Source organism: Silene latifolia, chromosome 11 (genome assembly GCF_048544455.1).
Source record: "Silene latifolia isolate original U9 population chromosome 11, ASM4854445v1, whole genome shotgun sequence".
In the NCBI taxonomy this organism is placed as follows: domain Eukaryota; kingdom Viridiplantae; phylum Streptophyta; class Magnoliopsida; order Caryophyllales; family Caryophyllaceae; genus Silene; species Silene latifolia.
The window spans coordinates 6,120,892-6,138,403 of record NC_133536.1 but is presented as its reverse complement, the minus strand read 5'-3'; the positions used below and the strand labels follow the sequence as shown (position 1 = coordinate 6,138,403).

Here is a 17,512-nt window from a genome sequence, read left to right as displayed (position 1 = left end):
CAAATCAATGTGGTTGGAACTTAGAAAAACCCTAAATCTAAGTCATGAAAAATACATCCAGTCTCTCTTAAACCGACATTACTAAAACCAACACGTCATAGTTTTTATAGAAGACCAACTCCAAATAATTTCAAGCTTGATGAGTGAAGGTTAACCACGTCTCCTTAAAATCCTCGATAACTTCCACTAAACCCGGTAACACACAACTTGCCTTGATTAGTTTGACCTGGAGAGGCTTAACCGACACCCAAAAGTGATGAACTTTGCTTACCATAACTGAATAAGCGCAAAAAGTCCCAATTTGAAATCATCAGACCTAAAAACATCTCAAATTGGCTTAAAATAACTACTCTAAAATCGTAATTTACACGAAATATTATTCACTTTAAAATAAAAAATCAATTTTTAAGTCTAAATTATAAATATGCTCCCAAAATTGTTTTAATCAATTTCACCAAGAAAATTCGTTCCTAAATATCCGAAAATTACCTAATCCTAAACCACCTAAAACAAATACCCAGCCAAACCCAATCTAATCCAAGTATAAGACACATTGAAACTAAATCGAACCGAGTGATCTGTTTACCAATCATAATAACCGTTAGTCTTGCTGAAGACGGGTCGGAGCAAGTGACGGATAATGCCACTCACAAAACGGATATGGGGGACAAGGTGGGGGCACCCCCATGTGCTTCCCTCTCTCCTCTATTTGGGTCATTTGTGAGAGGAAATGGTATCCGTCACTCCAAAGTGACGGATACGTGCCGTCTTCAATGAGATTTTGTGTCATAATAAATAGGATCAATTGATAAAAATACCCTTTAATGTTGCACTTTTTAAAACTTAACACCTTATGAAAAGTTTTTTAAAATTTAATAACTTAATGTGCACTTTATGTTGGAGTATGTGTCCTCAACAATAGTGTGATCACATAATTGAAACTCATAATAAGAATACGTAAATGGATGATTCATTTTATAAGTCAACTGGTCAACATTAATCGGTAATGATTGGCTGACTAGAGTTTGACATTACTGTCGTTTATACGGTGGTGATCAGTTGATCCCTTAAGGTCACACTTAAAGGACGATCCCCTTAATAGATAAAATTAATTAATTGTATATTGATACAGATTAATTAATTCATTAAAATTTGAACAATTCACGTATGTGAGTAAGAATATGAATCTTATTGTAATTCGATTAAATGAGATTCGTTTTAGTAATTAAGATTTATATTACTAAAATTTTGTTTATGAAACAATTAAATTAAGAATGAACGCTTAATTATAATTGCAATGAACCATTTTATTTACTTGTAATTGTGAATTACTAGTCAATTGTTGTATATAATTAAATTAATATATGTAATGATATTTAATTGTTAAATATGCATTAATATTATTAATTACATGTTATATATCCCAAGTCACACATTATATGACAAAATTACAAATTGACAAAAATAAAATGAACTCCATATTACATATGGGGCACCGGTTTGTATGGGTGTGTAAGGTTATATGGTTAATTTTTTTAATTAGAGAAAACACAATTATTACACTTTAAAGACTAGCCTACACCCTAACTTTGTTTTGAGAAGAACAAAAGAAAAAGTAAAGGGCGTGCATTGGCTCTATGGCCAATTGGCCACCCTCCCCACTGGTTTTCTCCTCCCATAAGGAGAATAAGAATTGTTCTTATTTTTCTTATCATTCATTCTTATATTGGACACTTCTTACCTCTTCTCCCTTTTTCTCTAAAATTAAGTTTGAGAAAATATTGTTCAAAGATCTAATTTTAGATTACTATAGTTGTAATAAGAAATAATATTAGATCATATTTTTAAGGTTAACTACTAATATATTCTAGTCAATTAATTAGTAGTTTTAAGGGGTAGTCTTGGTGCAATCGATAGGAGGTTCTCATACTTTTGGGACAAAAGGAATCATCCATTATTTTGAGTTCAAGAACAAGTAAGAAAGGTGTTCTTACTTGTGCCCTAAAAGCCGATTTTAAATATTGTAAGGATCATTTTTCTTACCTTTATATTTATAATTTGTTATGCATGCATAAGATCAATATCTATTTTAAAGAGTAAATTAGATCAACAATTAAAAGTGTTTAATAAGAGGGTATAGTATCCTTTGACTTTATTCACATTTTTGTACCTTAAGTGAATTTAGGCCAAAAAAACTATGAAATACCGCCGAAATTGAATCAACCGTGACTTGTAGTTATAAGAGGAAAAAGAAGAGGTTGAAAATGTGAACGAAGTGCATCATAAATACGTTGCCATGTTTTTAAAAAATGACCGGAATATTGTCGAGGGATAGGGTGCTTGCCCGGCTTGGTGTGCGAGAGGTTGAGACACAAGAGAAGTACTTAGGCTTGCCAACGGTTGTGGGTCGGTCCAAAAAAGTTCTTACTGATATCCTTCGTGATAAGCTAAGCAAACGTTTACAGGGATGGCGCGGGAAAATATTGTCGAGGGCTGGTAAGGAGGTTCTTATAAAGGCTGTGGCCAATTCACTCCCTACCTATGTGAAAAGTGTGTTCAAAATTCCGGCGAATTTCTGTAATGTTCTCCGATCGATGGTCTCACGGTTTTGGTGGGGACACGAGGAAGGGAAGAGGGGCATTTCGTGGGTTGCTTGGAAACAGTTGTGCCGGCCTAAGTGCAATGGGGGTCTTGGGTTCCGTGATTTTGAGGTTTTCAATGATGCTCTCCTTGGGAAACAAGCATGGCGTCTTGTTGTCGAGCCTAAGTGTCTTTGGGCACGGGTAATGCAGGCCAGGTATTATAATTCGGGTTCGTTTATGGATGCGGAGGTGGGTCATAGGCCGAGTTATACTTGGCGGAGTATTGTGAGAGCTCGGCATGTTTTGGAGCGTGGGTTGAGGAGAAGAATAGGAGACGGTTGTGGCACGAGGGTGTGGGGGCAGGCCTGGGTTGAGGGGAGCAGTAATGGGTTGGTGATCTCACCTTGCGGATCGGGTAATGAAAATTTGAGGGTGGCGGATTTGATCACACCGAATGGCAGGGATTGGAACGAGGACGCTCTTGCACACTTCTTTTTGCCTTTTGAAGCACAACGTATCCGTAATATACGCCTCAGCTCTAATGGGCCAAGAGATGCATGGTTCTGGAGCTTGGAGCGTGATGGTGAGTACTCTGTCAAGACAGCGTATGCGAGCTTGGTTGGGGATGGTGATGACGCGGGGGGTCCTTCGAATTGGGAATGAGAGAGGTGGTTGTGGAACCGGTTGTGGAAGGTTCGAGTTTGGCCTCGCATTAAGCTATTTTTCTGGCAACTGTGTAGCGGAGCCTTGGCAACTTTGGATAATATAGCAGCTCGAACTAGAGGCGAGTCTTCTCTTTGTTATTTTTGTCATTCTAATTCTGAGTCGTCTTTACATTTATTCCGTGATTGTAGTGTCGCAAAGTGGGTGTGGGATGCTATTGGGCTGGAATGGGAAGTTCATGATCGGGTGCTGGGCTATCTGGGAGCACATGAATAAGGTGGCTTTTGACGGGGTGCGGGTGGATCCGGACAAGGTGGTTAGGCGTGTTATGGATATTTTGCAGGAAGGGGTTGGAATGATGGGGCATGCCGGGGGTGGAAGGAGAGGAAGAAGGGAGTGCGCTGATGAGAGGGAGCCAGGGGGTTGGACATCGGCACCGGAAGGGGCTGTGAAGATCAATGTGGATGCAGGAGTAAAGGATGGGGAAGGGGTTAGCACGGGGGCGGTGTGTCGTGACAACCGTGGAGGGGTAAAGTGGGGTATCACGATAAGGCGGGATGTGGAGTGGGAGCCACGCTTTGCAGAAGCGATAGCGGTGCTGGACGGATTACAAGAAGCTCAAGCACGTGGACATAGGCGGGTGGTTTTGGAGAGTGACTGTCTTCAAGTGGTCGATGCGCTTTTGGAGAAACGCAAAGGGCGCTGTTCGTTTTCCCTTTTAATTGATGACATTTTATCTTTATGTAGTTCTTTTGATTCTGTTATTTGGTCTCATACTAGTCGCATTAATAACTCTGTAGCTCATGCTTTAGCTCATGTTTTACCTAGGGTGGATGGCAAAACTGTTTGGCCGTCTGTTTTACCTTCTGTTGCGAATTCTGCAGCAGAGTATGATTTATCATTAATGAATTAATACCCGTAGGGATGTTTTCTTCAAAAAAAAAAAAAAAAATGACCGAAATACTCGATTTTTTTGGCCTAAATCCACCAAAATGTGAATGAAATGCATATTAAAGTATTAAATTTTAAAAAACATTTCATAAGATTTTAAGTTTTAAAAATTGCAAAGTTAAAGGGTGTTTTTAACTTTTTATGAATTGATTCCTAATAAATAAGCAAGTTTGCAACAACATTGTCACCTTCCTTCCTAAGATTTCCAGATTCTCGTATATGTTCCCATAAACCGCTATTTCTTCTACTTACACTTAATTTTTTCTATCTTTCACTCTTTTTGTCGCCAATTAAACCCTTTTGAAACCCTAATTTTGAAATCAATCATCAATTTTATATAATTATACCCTAATTATTCAATTCATTTCTTCAATTTCTTTGATTTTATTGAATTTTGTTACCCCATAATATCTACCTAGCTCAAAAACTTTGATCGATTGATTCAAATTAATTTAATTAATTAATGGCGGGTTATGGAGGAGGAGGAGGTGAGAAATTGGTAATGAGGAATGTCAAGTATAAGACTAAACCTAAAGCTCCTGGAATTTCTGGTGTTTTGATCATGGTATGGTGTTCTTTTGATTAATTCGTATCGTTTCCATGAAAAGTTTGTATATTTTTTAATTACTTGGTGGAAATTAGGTTTTCATTGAATGTATTTGATGAAATCATGTCCTTTGTTCGATGAAAAGTTTGTAATTTGATGGAAATTAGGTTTTGATTGAATGTATTTGATGAAATTATGTATTTGTTCTATGAAAAGTTTGTAGTTTTGTAAATTATTTGATGGAATTGAGATTTTGATTGAATGTATTTGATGAAAGTATGTTTTTTTGTATGATGTTGTAGACATTGGAGGAGTTTACTTTTACGCCAAATGATCGCACTTCTGCTGGTATTCAAGTTCCTTTCAGTAAAACTAAAGGTTTGTCACTTCAATTTTGTGTTTTTTTGCTTGTTTGATGGTTTGGTTGAGGTGGGTGTTTGATTTTTTGAGATTGAGAAACTGGGGTTTTAGGGTTTGCTTGGATCGCGGTTATGGAGGGAAAAAGAATGGTATGAGTAGCATTGATGGCAGTGGTGGATCGAGAAAGGAGACGGAAAACAGATGATAGGTATCCCCATAAAAAGCGAATAATTACTCACTTTCTCTTGGTTTGGGGTAATAGTTCGCCCTTAAATAGTGCCCTTGCTTTATCCTTTATATCTATCTCCATTACCGCTGTGACAATAACTTTGTGTCCAAGTGAGCCCAAAAGCTCGCCTTCCCTAAGTTGATCATCTTAATATGTAGGAAAATGTGGTGACCAAATGTAGCGTGTCAATAGTTGTGAAACTGACGGAATGTTAGTTTGGAAGCGAGTTCCCTTTCTAGTTTCCGGACTAGTTAGAACTTTGCGTGCGTTTGGACTTCCCAGTACCTTGCTTGAGCTTTGGAAATTGGAAGGACTATATATTGGAGGATATTTGGGTTGCATTTTATTCATCACTATCTAGAAGTGAATTTGAGTTAATGAGGATGAATATGACTTAGTGGCTTTCACCAAGTAAGAACCATTGTACAATGTCGGTATGATTGCTTATGTTCAAGTTTTCTTGGGTGGAGCAAGTAGAATGTTCTCCATATAAGATGCTAATTATATTTTTGGTGTATGTCAAATTAGTTAGGTTTGTCTTTGCATTCTAACGGAGACATAAACTCATTATTCACTGGTCTTTTGAGTATGATCATTCACGGGTCTTTGAGTATGATCATATGATGGAATAAAGTAATGGGACTCGCTAAAATTTTTGGGCCTCTTATGTTGTGACGTAATTTTCATAATGGGTAATCCGGAAATAGCCTCATAGGGGTAAGGTTGGGTACATCTAATCCCTACTTTGTCATGGACGAGGAGGCTTTGTGGCACTGAGGTTATTGTCACTCTGGCTAGGCTATGTTGAAGTTTTAGATTTTGATACGCATGTGCTTGTTGTTATTAAGAGTTTGAGATTTCCAAGCCGGTGAGTCAAAGGAGTCCTTCTCAATTGCATGCCTGTGAAAACCCTTGCACCTGCAGTCATATTTTTTAGAAAAATTAGGATGACTGATATGTTCTTGTTTCTGGCTTACTGTTTTGTTTTCCTGTGTGCAATGTGTTGCAAAGTTTTTTGTGGGTGGGTTGGGATGGAGGGGTGGGTATGTGTGCAGGGATTTGCCAATGACATATCCCATAAAATACCATTTTTAGCAACAGATTAATATTTGAGGTTTCAAAAAAATTATACTCCTTCCGATTCCTTAGAAATGCCCCATATTCCATTTTCGGCTTATTCATTAGAATTGCCCCATTTTCATTTAGAGCATGTTTTTGTTAATAAAACCCTCCTTTATTGGTGAGACCCACCAGTCCACTCACAACCTTAATCCTTGTGAATAAAGGAAATGGGGCATTTCTAAAGAATCGGAGGGAGTATCAGATTAGCTCTCGGTTACTAACTCCCATTCTTTGCTATTCAGGGATCTTTGTTACAAAAGAAGGTGCTAAACAAGCTTTACTTAATGTGACCAAGGTTTCTTCTTCTACACTCTTTTTCTTTCTTGTGTAAATGAACGCAGGTCATTAATGTCATAGTTCCAACCTTCATTCCACGTCTTCTATCACTAACAGGCTTACGCTTTGATGAAACTTCCCTTTTATCACTTTATTTATGTCTACGGCTGAAAATTTTGACCTTTGGAAATGATTATTTTTCACTTCTTAACCGATTCATGTCAGCCAACCCTAACTCATTTTGCGATTAAAATTATGCTGCTATTGTTGAAATGACTTCCCAATGCATTTCTAATACATTTGTTGTCCTTGTTAATCTAGGGTGTAGGAAACGAAGGATATATTTTTGAGTTTGAGAATTTCAAAGAGAGGGAATTTTGCCGTGAACATGTGGGTAAGTCTGAATTGTATCTTCTAATATTTTTTTTTGTTCTGCTATTCTTTGCCTGTTCAGTAATAATGTTGCCAAATAATGGTTATTCGTAAGTTTATTTTCAACGAAACTCGGACATTTTTATTACATGAGGTCGGTCTGTTCCTTGTATCGGAATGCGGTGGAAGATAACTAGATAAGACACTTTTTTGTTTCTGATTATGTAATGGTCGTCCTGGAAAAGCTGAATGAGCACGGATGAGACGTTCTTTTTATCATACAATCATCAGTACCTTACCTTCTGTAATTAGCTCTAATGAATTAGTTATATCAGTGCACTACAATTTGGAGGAGAAGAGGGAAGTTAGAAGTTGGGTTTCCTAAAGATTGAGCATTGCATTATAGAGAGACAGAGGAGAGTTAGGGAAGGCAGAAGGAGCCAGAGGAGAATGAAATAAAGTGGAACAGGAGTAGATATTATATTTGAAAATTAATCATCACATAAAGCCATAAGTCTGGAGAAGTATTTTCAGTCGGTGGTTTGTACAAAAACTAGGATCCTGGTATTGGTCTTTGAAAAGCAATATAGTCTTCACACAATCAGGAAATCTAACATTGTTTTAACTGGTAATTTTTCTTGATCCGTGATAGACTATTAGAGTACTAGTGGGAACTTCAAAGAAGTTTCGGCCTAGGGGATTAAGGGGTGGGTAGAGGTGGGTGAGGGATTTTGATATCTTCTATTACACGTCAAGGCCAGATAAAGGATACTTGTTGCTCCAATGGAAATCAGAAAACTGCTGGTAGGAACTAGCAGAAAAATTGTGTTATTGTTGCCTTAGATCTTCCAGATTTAACCCGCACTCTTTAACTTTCATCAATAGCTTTAAAGCCAAAATTACATGATGTTCGAACTACTTTCATTATGTGAAAGAAAATGCATTGCTTGTCATACCGTGGTGTGTATATATTCTTGCGGTGTGTATATATTCTTGCTATGGCATGGGTTCTACCCTACCTTTTTGTGCTAAGTAGTGTATGGTTAAAACTTTAGATACTTGTTTTTTCCAATTGAAATTGGAAACTACGTATATGTGTTTTTGTTATGACATACTTTCTAATTTAACGCCCACTCTTTTGATTTTCGTCAGTAACTTTAGAGCCAGAACTACATGGCGCTCAAAGTATCAGCAATTTAGCATATACATGAAAGATAATAAATTTCTTTGAGCTAATGATGTAATTCTGTGGTGTAGTTTTTCTTGCGATGACATGGGTTCCTACCCCACCTTTTTGTGCTATGTAGGGTATGATTAAATTTTTGGTCTTGATGATGTTTAGCATGATGCCTTCTGAACAGTCAAGGCCCAGAGCGCTGTTAAAGGAGATAAAGGACCTACTGATAAGCCTATTGATAAGAATACACAAAAGCAACTAAGCGAAAAGGAAATGGTCCAACGGATAAAGCTTTTGCAGGAAAATAGGTAAAAGTTCATTATTTTAGAGTGACTTTTCAGATTGTATGTTGAGCTTGGAGATTTTAAGTTAAATCTACTTTCTTTTTAGTCATCATTTTCATATACGCCCTCTTGGTCTTTCCCGTGTATGTCGTGTGGGTAAAATATCAGTACTGTATTGGTGAGAGTCACCACCTACTCACACTCCTTAATACTTATGTTAAAACTTTATGGGAAATTTCCGGAGAATTAGAGGGAGTATGAAGTTTTATCTATGTCATACCGTACTCTAGAGGCCCACCAATATCCATGGTATCAGGCTTTGGTATCAACCTCAACACTGGAGTTGGTACTCTTGGTAGCTGCAGCCCTTATCTTGGTTGTTTTGTCGTAAATGTGCCTTTACTGTTATGGTGCCTCAAAATGCGGCCGCGTTAAATTCAAAACCCGTACCAATCAATCGTGATGCAGTGCTGTGTCCCACATTTGTCGTCATCCTTTGCCACTTTTTTTTACCCTAGACTATTGCATGTTACTTGCACAGTAGTTCAATATGCCCTTGCCGTGCTTCTCTTAGGGTTTAAGCTTGTGTTAAAAGCTCCAATTATGTGGTTTACCCACATATGAGTGTTTCACATTGACAAAATGGGGAGGGTTCACTACCTTATAAAAAAATGAGTTACTCATATCACCGATTGGTTTTAGGAGGAAACATTTTTGGGCTTATTAAGTGGGCGCTCTCTCTTCCTTATGGGTATGGTACAGTGAGTGTTTGATGAAGTTAGAATGGGCCTAAATTATGCTACTAAAGGTCAAAGAGAGTGTTTCAATATGTAAGAACGACTTATGTTGAGTATCTTTGGAAGTATGGAGTACTAAATCATAATTTCTCTTCAGTGAGCTGGCGAAACTACATCAGCAGTTGGTGATTCCTGGTATCTTGACAGAGAATGAATTCTGGGCTACTAGAAAGGTTTGTATTTTCACTGAGATGCAGTAATTTTATCTTATATAAGTTTATATAGTGCAAAAATTTATGTCTTTCAGTGATGCTACTTTGCAGAAATTATTGACTGTTGAACATAGATCAAATCATCAACGTGCGGGTTTGAAAAGTGCTATGCTTTCAGTTATAACACCACAGAATGATGGCCGGGTATAGATGGAAACTCTCTCTCTCTCTCTCTCTTTCCTTTTGAATCAATCTACTGTAAATCATCGTAGAATCACTCTACCATAAATCATCTTAGAATCGCTGTAGTCCCATTGAGAGACAGGAAATAAAAACAGTGAAACTAAAAGGGAGTAAATGTAGTGGAGTAGTGCCTCTGCCATTGCTTTGTCAGCTTTTTTTAATCATGTCCTGGAGGCAGTGTCTATTTTTGTGGAAGAGGGCAACTGAGCTCCAGAACTGCAAATCTGCAATCATATTGTCTGATAAATGCAATTTTTTGCTTACCCATTGTTACGAGTAGGCATGGATATAAACTTGAACCTTCACGAATAATTAGTCATCTTGAGGACCGAGATGAGGCTTTTTTAGGCTGATTTACTTGCATGTCTCTCTACGAGTACTTTGTTGACAACTTGGCATTTTTGTAGGGTAGCTAATAACTGAATTGCAATTTAGTCTTTAGAGAGTTTCGCAGTAAAGCTAGTGGCTTTTCTTTTCTATTTTTGTAATTAGTGGACCCCTTGTGGTTTCTGAGGAACTCCGTTGCTAATCAAAAGAAGAAACTATTTGTTCTTTCCTTTGAGTTTGGCTGCCCACATCTTGTGAGAATGAATTCTTTGAAATCTATGCTCTTCCACTTTTCTTTTCTTTTTTTCTTCCCCGCAGTGGCTGATTTTTCTTTTCTGCATTGTTTACTGCTTTGTGGTGGAATGAACGATGAATTGTGAAATGATGAAGATTACATTGTAGACTGGTAATTAGCCTTCCGTAATCTATGGGTAAAATTAGTATATTCCAATTCTCTCACAAGTCGACCTGTCTGAACTCTGAAATGAAAATATATTTGGTTTTTCTATAATAAAAAATTGAGAAACTTTGATATGTTTTTAAAGTCTCTATTGTAGGCTTATAATGTTATGTACGTATATTTGGCAATTTTTTCTTGCTAATTAGCAAAAGAATCATGGTTCATTTAAAAATCCTAATCTGCAAAACTTTTTTGCCTTTCGGAACTCAAATATCATTTAAAGGGGTTCTTATTCATGATAGTTCATGTGTGAATCTTACTTCATTTTCTTGCCCGCTGGTTTTTTTTCTATATTTTGCTCTTTGTTTTTGAATTATTGTTCTCATTTACTCATCTTTGTGCCTTTCAGACTAACAAAGTAACGTTTAACTTGACTCCAGAAATCATACATCAGGTATTGTCTTTTGCTATACCTAAATGCATCTTTTAGTAAAACTTGAGTATGCTAATTTACTTGTTCGATTTTATTAAATTTTACTAATGAAATGGTGGTTGCAAACGAATACCTACAGTTCTCAGAATACAGATAAAACAAACTAGAAACATATTGTGGATTGCACCGAAACATGGTATAGGTTGGTCAATATAGTCCAAATGATGATTACTCAAAAGACTATTAAATGGGCTTTAAACTTTAGAAATCTGAAAATATGAGTTAGCTTGGGGGTACCTGTGATGCTGGTATATATGTGGGATGTGGCCCATTTCACAAGAATGGGCACCCTTGTTTTTTTCTTTAAATTGTGAAAGGAACGGTGAAGAACAAAATTTTCAGATTTAGGGTTTACGTTGGGAAGGCATAGATCTACGAAGTCAGGCATCTAGGTTTCTGAAGGGCAGGTGAACAAAAATATTGGGTTCTTTGTCATAAGAGGCATTTTATGTGATCAAGTTTTACATTGACTTGCTATACTGACTATGAGTTACAAGCCTAACATAGCTTCGATTCAAACTTCATGTGACCCTAACTATTACATTTGTCCGCCCTTTTTATACATTTTCTCGCTTGTAAATATGTGCTGTATGAGCTGCCCTTTGACAATGAGTCATTTAAAAAAAATTATGGAAGAAGCAAAATGATGCTAATCACGACCCAATGTTAATCACAGGTTACTGTATATTTAACCAAGTGGTACGGAGTAAAAGACTATATGCTTCCGACTCCCTACCTTGCAATAGGCCAGGGAGCCTTTGAGGCTATGGAGTAGTGTTTGGTCCATTTGGGTTTGGTTGTACCTGTGATAAAAGACATTCAAATAGCCAAATTACAATTTATTTATTTTTTATTTTTTTATTTTTTATAATTTATGATCTTGGTTGTTGCAATTGAATACGGAGTATCTTTTACTGCAAGCTAGTCTATGTATATTTTTATCAATGTTAATTTTAACTGGTTACATTTCCTGTTCAGATTTTTGCTGAGAAACCTGTGGTTCATAAAGCGTTCCTTAAATTAGTTCCCAAGAAGGTATGTTCCTGCCTTCAGTCTAAAATTTGTGTTTACTATATGAACTTAGTTGACAGCGACCAAATTTAAGATGACATTATGCTTTTTGATACAATTTCTTTTGGCACTGGGTTTCAGATGACAGAGACTGAATTTTGGAACAAGTACTGTCGGGCGGAGTATCTTCACAGCACTAGAAACGCTGTAGCGGCCGCTGCAGAAGCAGCTGAAGATGAAGACCTTGCTACTTTCTTAAAACAGGATGATATACTGAGTAGTGAATCCCGGAGAAAGGTGATACTAAAAACTAATGATATGTATATAGGCGCATAAGTTTTGATGCGGATTTTTTTTATAAAGATGCTGATTTTTAGTATCACAAGAAGTGACAGTTCTCATCGTTTTCTGAATATAATGTTCAGATTAGAAAGGTTGATCCAACTTTGGACATGGAAGCTGATCTAGGGGATGACTATACGCACCTTCCGGTATATTTTGCATGATCCTACTCTAGATAATTTTTCTTTTATATGGTCACAAACAGAAAGTTTTAGTATACTCCGTATTATTTATTTTTCCTTAAAGCGTAACTCTTACCTTTGTTTCTGGCAATATAAATTTATGCTGATGAGTATGCTGAACATTTTTGCTTTTTCCAAGTAGGATCATGGTATATCTCGTGATGGTATCAAAGAGATTCCTGAGCCCGTGACACAATATGACCAGTACAAGAGGAACTTTTTGCAAGATCTTAATCGTCATGCAGAAGTTGTTCTCGAGGGCAGGTCTATAGGTTAGTGTCTTAGAAGTTGTGGCCATCTCAATGTGAATCAGAAACAATTTTGAACTTCGTATAAGAGTGAGGAATGATGAATTTTGAATTTTTGTAGATGTTGAGCCTGAGGACACGAAGAGTCTAGCGGAGGCCTTTGCAAGGTCAAGACAGGGTTAGTACTATCTCTTCGTCCACTTGAATTCACCAGTTTTGTTTCACGGCCAAATTTGTATGAGAACAAATAATGTGAGAAGATTGGGGCCAAACTCACATGTGTTTGTTTTTGTGGATTATTGTTACCCACTATTGAATTAGTTTGAAGTTTGAACATCCCAAACGGCATGTATTTTAAATCCAAATGAATGGAGGGAGTACTTTGTAACAATATTTTTCTAATTTGTTAGTGTAATAGTATCTTGCTTTCAGCCTAATAGTGATGGCCTTCCTTGCAGCAGATATAGGTAATGAAACATCTGATGGAAACAATAGCGAGGAGCGGTTGAATAGATTGTCTAGAATGACTGAGATTGAGGATCTTCAAGCATCTCGTGAGCCTCCTGTAGCGCCACTTAGTATCAAGGTCTGCATCTCTATCATGGAAATGGCTTGTAGTCCACTCGTAACAGTTCTGATCCTTGCATGTTTCTACCCAGGATCCTCGAGATTATTTCTTCTCTCAACAAGCCAATGCACTCAAGAGTTCTGGAGACATGGCAAGTGGGACCAAATCTGTGAATCGACGAATGAGAACACGGGAAGCTTATACGTGTATGAGGGATTTGGTTTCTGACATTATGTCTGTAGGACTCCATGATTCCATGATTAAGCCTGAAATTGCTTTGAAGGTTTGTGTATTCACTGCTATGTATCCTTGCTCTTTATTTACCCACTAGTAGTCGACGAGGTCTTTGCCTAGTGGTTGAGACTGAGGTCCTCTGGGTGATAGGCTGTATGTTTGAATGCCTTTTCCATTGTAATTGTAATTGTACTCGTCTTTGTCAGTCACACTCTAGGGAGTTTTTTGCTAACATCCAGATTTTTTATGTTTCACTGTTTTACTAGGTTCTGAATGGACTGACTCAGAATATATCAAGTACGAAATATAATCTTGGGACAAACAGCCGGGAAACTGTTCTGGATCAGTTACCCAGTATGACAAAAGATGAGCTGTTAACTGTGAGCATCTTTCTATTTTGATTCATTCATTTTTTGCAACATTGTGTCTTATTTTTTTTTTTTGGTCTAAACATTGTGTCTTATTGTGCTACTGTTTCATTACTTGTTCCACACAGAAGTTTAAGGCTTGACCACCTGCCATTTAGGTTTTAATTTGACATTGGTTAAGAGTCACACTTCGACTACGAGCAATATGGTTTCCTAAGTTCGTTATTCTCTTCTTTTTTTAATTTTTTTTGTGGGGTGGTGAGGAGGTTTGCTTTATTTTGTAACGTGGTGTATTTGACTTGTACAACCTATTTAAATATTTTTGTAATGTAGTGGTTCTTCTCTTTGCAGCATTGGGCAACTATTCAGGAATTGCTGAAGCATTTTTGGTCATCATATCCTATAAAAGTGGATTATTTGGCAACAAAGGTATGAAACATTACTGTGGTGCAGTAAATTGATTTAATGACTGATTCCAGCTTTAAATCTTTGCGATTCACTCGTCATATTTTTATTCTTTTTCTTTGAAAGTATCACTATTTTTGGCTGTTCGGTCTTCAGTTGAAGTTAAAAGAAAAATACCACTTGCAATCATGATAATTATCAACCGCTCAGACCGAAGATTTCTTAGCTTAGTAGTTAAGACCGAGGTACCAAGTCACATGTTCAAATCCCCCTCTCCTTATATTATACAGCCTCAAAAAAATATCATCCTCATTTCAATAAGATCGGGAAGCTTGAATTAGGCATAAATTGTCCTTGTATTTTTAAAAATGGTCGAACTGAAATTTGGGAAACATTGTCTTTGTGTTTGTTACCCAGCCCATGATTTGCGGGGGCCCTTGAAGCGTTGTGGTAATGTAACTGAAATAGGAGAATTGACGTGGAAAATCTTCCTAGATTAACCTATAAACTACTAAACATTGATTGGATGATGCTTGTGTTGCTTAAAACTAGTACTTCTATGTGCTCCTGTCTGTTAGTCTGTAGCCAGAGACATGTGATGTTTCCGGTGAATGGTCAATCTCTACTTGTATCTTCACCCTATTTGTTCAGTGTTTTCTCTTTACCGAGTAGCTGAGATTCTCGGTGTTGGTTCTGTTGAGTTTTCAGGTTAACAAATTGAAAGATGCCATGCAATATATATATCCAAAGCTACAGGTGAGCATACATTATCTGCCTTTACTACTAAGCTGCCTTCCATCACGATCCATTAAATGAAAGCCATTTTTCTCACTGAAGCTATTCTTCTTAGAAGAAATGCCAGAAGTGTGCCATTCCAATGTAAATCCCCCTAGGATCTGTATAAGAAGTCTATTGTTCGCTTTGTCTACTTGGAAGTTGGAAAGGAGGGCGCGGATGATTATCCTTTTTTTTGGGGGGCTATTGTAGAAAATGCTAAGAAGGGGAACCTTGGCGCACCGGTTAAGGTGTTGCTTTGTGACCGTGAGGTCACGGGTTCAAGTCCTTAGAGCGGCCTCTGCCAAAATGGCAAGGGAAGGCTTGCCCCAATTACACCCTTGTGGTGGGACCCTTCCCCGGACCCTCGCCTAGCGGGGACGCCATCGTGCACCGGGCTGCCCTTTTTTTTTTTTGTAGAAAATGCTATTTGTGCTTACATAATTTTGCCTTATGTGCAGGAGATTAAAGAGTCAGTGCCGTCAGATTTGAGACATCAAGTGTCCCTGCTCGTTCAACCAATGGTGCAGGTGAAACCCTTCTGTTTGGAGTGCTCCACCTTGTTAGATTATCGTTAAATTGATCTCTTATTCTTGTGTACGATCGTCTACTGTGAGACCAACCATTACTAACGTGAGAAATATCAATAATTATTGACTTGATCTCATAGTGAGGCAGTGTAGTACAAGATCAACCGTTTGTTTGGATACAGAGGGAAAGAAAGGGGATGGAGATGGATCGGTATTTCCCTTCAAATGTCCTCTATTTCCCTCATCACCCGTTTCCATGCGATCCAAAATGCTATTCAAACATAGCGCTTCCTCTGCAAATCTTTCTATGTTCGGAGGAATGAGGGAAAAAGAATCCGCCCACTTCCCTACCCTCCATTTCCCTACAATCCAGTATGTCATCCGAACAAATCCAATTGCTCCTTTCTCTCCAAATCCCCTCCCCTCCGAACAATGGGATTAATGCCAAAGGAAAGGGAGGAAAGGATAAATAAACTCTTCGTTTCCATGGTTTGCAGATTTTTTTTTTTTTTTTTTTTTTTTTTTTTTGATGACGAGGGGTTTAATCCCCCGGGCACATGCAATACCCTAGAAACCACGTGTGCCAGGTAAGACATCCCTTAGGATGACAGGTAACCGTAGCACTCCCGTGTAGGGAGTCGAACCCGGGACCTCTCAATTCGTTGCCAATTTGCAACGCTTTGAGGCACTCCCGCGCTCCACTACACTCAAGTCACTTTGGTTTGCAGATTACCCTTCCTAGTACATCATCAATTAGTCTCTCAATAGGTCTCGTGTTATAGTGAGACCAGACCCGCTTTTATCATGTTATAGTAGATTTATTAGCAACTATTGGTCGGTCATGAACCCGTGATAATATTATCCCGAGGCGTCTCATACGAGAGTGTGTTTCGGCCTTCGTAAAAAAAAAAGAGGTGGCTGTGGTGTAATTAATCTTCAGAATGCTTTCTGATTTCTGATATTGTGAGTTTTGATTACTTATAATCCAGGCATTAGATGCTGCTTTTGCACATTACGACGCAGACTTGCAAAAAAGAATGGCCAAGAGCGGATCAAGAGTCAACGGCCGCGATTAAATTTATAGTTTACTTTTTCTTATCATTCTTTTTACTATTTTCATCATTTTATTATTGCATTATCAGTTTTTCTTACAATTTGCTGTAGATGTATCAGTGAGTTAATCCTTCATGTTACGCTGCATGCCGGCGTTAAAATTTTGATTTGTAAGTGAAGGAGTTAATTGTGCTTTTATAAATGAAGCTACTTTATTGATAGATACGGAGTACTAAACAATCTATGCAGCCAGAATCAATTCAATTTCATAAATTCTTATTTAAGATGGAAGTATCTGTTATAAGAAAGAATAATTAATAATTAATTCAGTATTGCACAAATTAAATTAAATATGAAAAATATGGTTGATTTAAAACTATTTACCTGGACTGAGTGTATCCGCAACATTAGACTACGCTTGCTTAGAGCAACTCCAATGGCAAGCTACGAGGTCTTGTAGCTTGCTTTGACACATCGATTTTTCAAGCAACACGGCTTTTAAGCTAGAACGTCCTCCAATGGTAAACTACAACAAATCTAGCTTAAAAGGGCCCACATAACAAATAAATATTATAATTTAATTTAATTTTTTTTCTTAAATACTAATTCATTCTAAGCATGTAGCTTGACAAAGCTACACATGCTTACAAGCATGGACGTATTTCGATACTCCAATGGTGAGCATATCGCTTAAATATTTAGAATAATTGCAAGCAAGCCCCTAAATACAACCATTGGAGTTGCTCTTAGCATCTAATTGTTCAGCAACTTAAAGTTCACTTAAACGTTAAAAAATGTAACTAATCATTTTAGCAACTTAAT

The 17,512-nt window shown here is 37.5% G+C and overlaps 2 protein-coding genes across 4 annotated transcripts; both read left to right on the top strand.

Moving 5' to 3' along the window:
- Window positions 1–2,309: 2,309 nt before the first annotated feature.
- LOC141612807 (uncharacterized) lies at window positions 2,310–4,158 on the top strand. The gene is made up of 2 exons (XM_074431558.1): window positions 2,310–3,165; window positions 3,437–4,158. The coding sequence occupies exons 1-2, from the start codon at window positions 2,310–2,312 to the stop codon at window positions 4,156–4,158; spliced, it is 1,578 nt and encodes a 525-aa protein (XP_074287659.1).
- A 224-nt stretch (window positions 4,159–4,382) lies between these two features.
- On the top strand, window positions 4,383–16,911 carry LOC141610800 (general transcription and DNA repair factor IIH subunit TFB1-1-like). 3 transcript variants are annotated; one of them, XM_074429062.1, is made up of 20 exons: window positions 4,383–4,761; window positions 5,046–5,121; window positions 6,697–6,749; window positions 7,052–7,124; window positions 8,464–8,587; window positions 9,458–9,533; window positions 9,624–9,716; window positions 10,892–10,936; window positions 11,954–12,010; window positions 12,128–12,283; window positions 12,412–12,477; window positions 12,653–12,782; window positions 12,880–12,936; window positions 13,220–13,344; window positions 13,418–13,609; window positions 13,827–13,940; window positions 14,280–14,357; window positions 15,042–15,089; window positions 15,569–15,637; window positions 16,627–16,911. In XM_074429062.1, exons 1-20 carry the CDS (start codon window positions 4,660–4,662, stop codon window positions 16,711–16,713), a joined length of 1,821 nt encoding a protein of 606 aa, XP_074285163.1. In that variant the 5' UTR covers window positions 4,383–4,659; the 3' UTR covers window positions 16,714–16,911. The 3 variants fall into 3 exon arrangements, with proteins under 3 accessions (XP_074285163.1, XP_074285162.1, XP_074285164.1); XM_074429061.1 differs by having other exon boundaries at window positions 13,217–13,344; XM_074429063.1 differs by lacking the exons at window positions 4,383–4,761; window positions 5,046–5,121 and adding an exon at window positions 5,239–5,311 and having other exon boundaries at window positions 13,217–13,344.
- The last annotated feature ends 601 nt before the right edge of the window (window positions 16,912–17,512 follow it).

Excerpts from the sequence above, each read along its gene's own strand:
- LOC141612807 (XM_074431558.1), top strand. The coding sequence starts at position 2,310 with ATGACCGGAATATTGTCGAGGGATAGGGTGCTTGCCCGGCTTGGTGTG. Across the intron at positions 3,166-3,436 it reads CTGGAGCTTGGAGCGTGATG|TGTCGCAAAGTGGGTGTGGG; the intron begins GTGAGTACTCTG and ends CCGTGATTGTAG.
- LOC141610800 (XM_074429061.1), top strand. The coding sequence starts at position 4,660 with ATGGCGGGTTATGGAGGAGGAGGAGGTGAGAAATTGGTAATGAGGAAT. Across the intron at positions 4,762-5,045 it reads TTTCTGGTGTTTTGATCATG|ACATTGGAGGAGTTTACTTT; the intron begins GTATGGTGTTCT and ends ATGATGTTGTAG. Across the intron at positions 7,125-8,463 it reads ATTTTGCCGTGAACATGTGG|TCAAGGCCCAGAGCGCTGTT; the intron begins GTAAGTCTGAAT and ends CCTTCTGAACAG.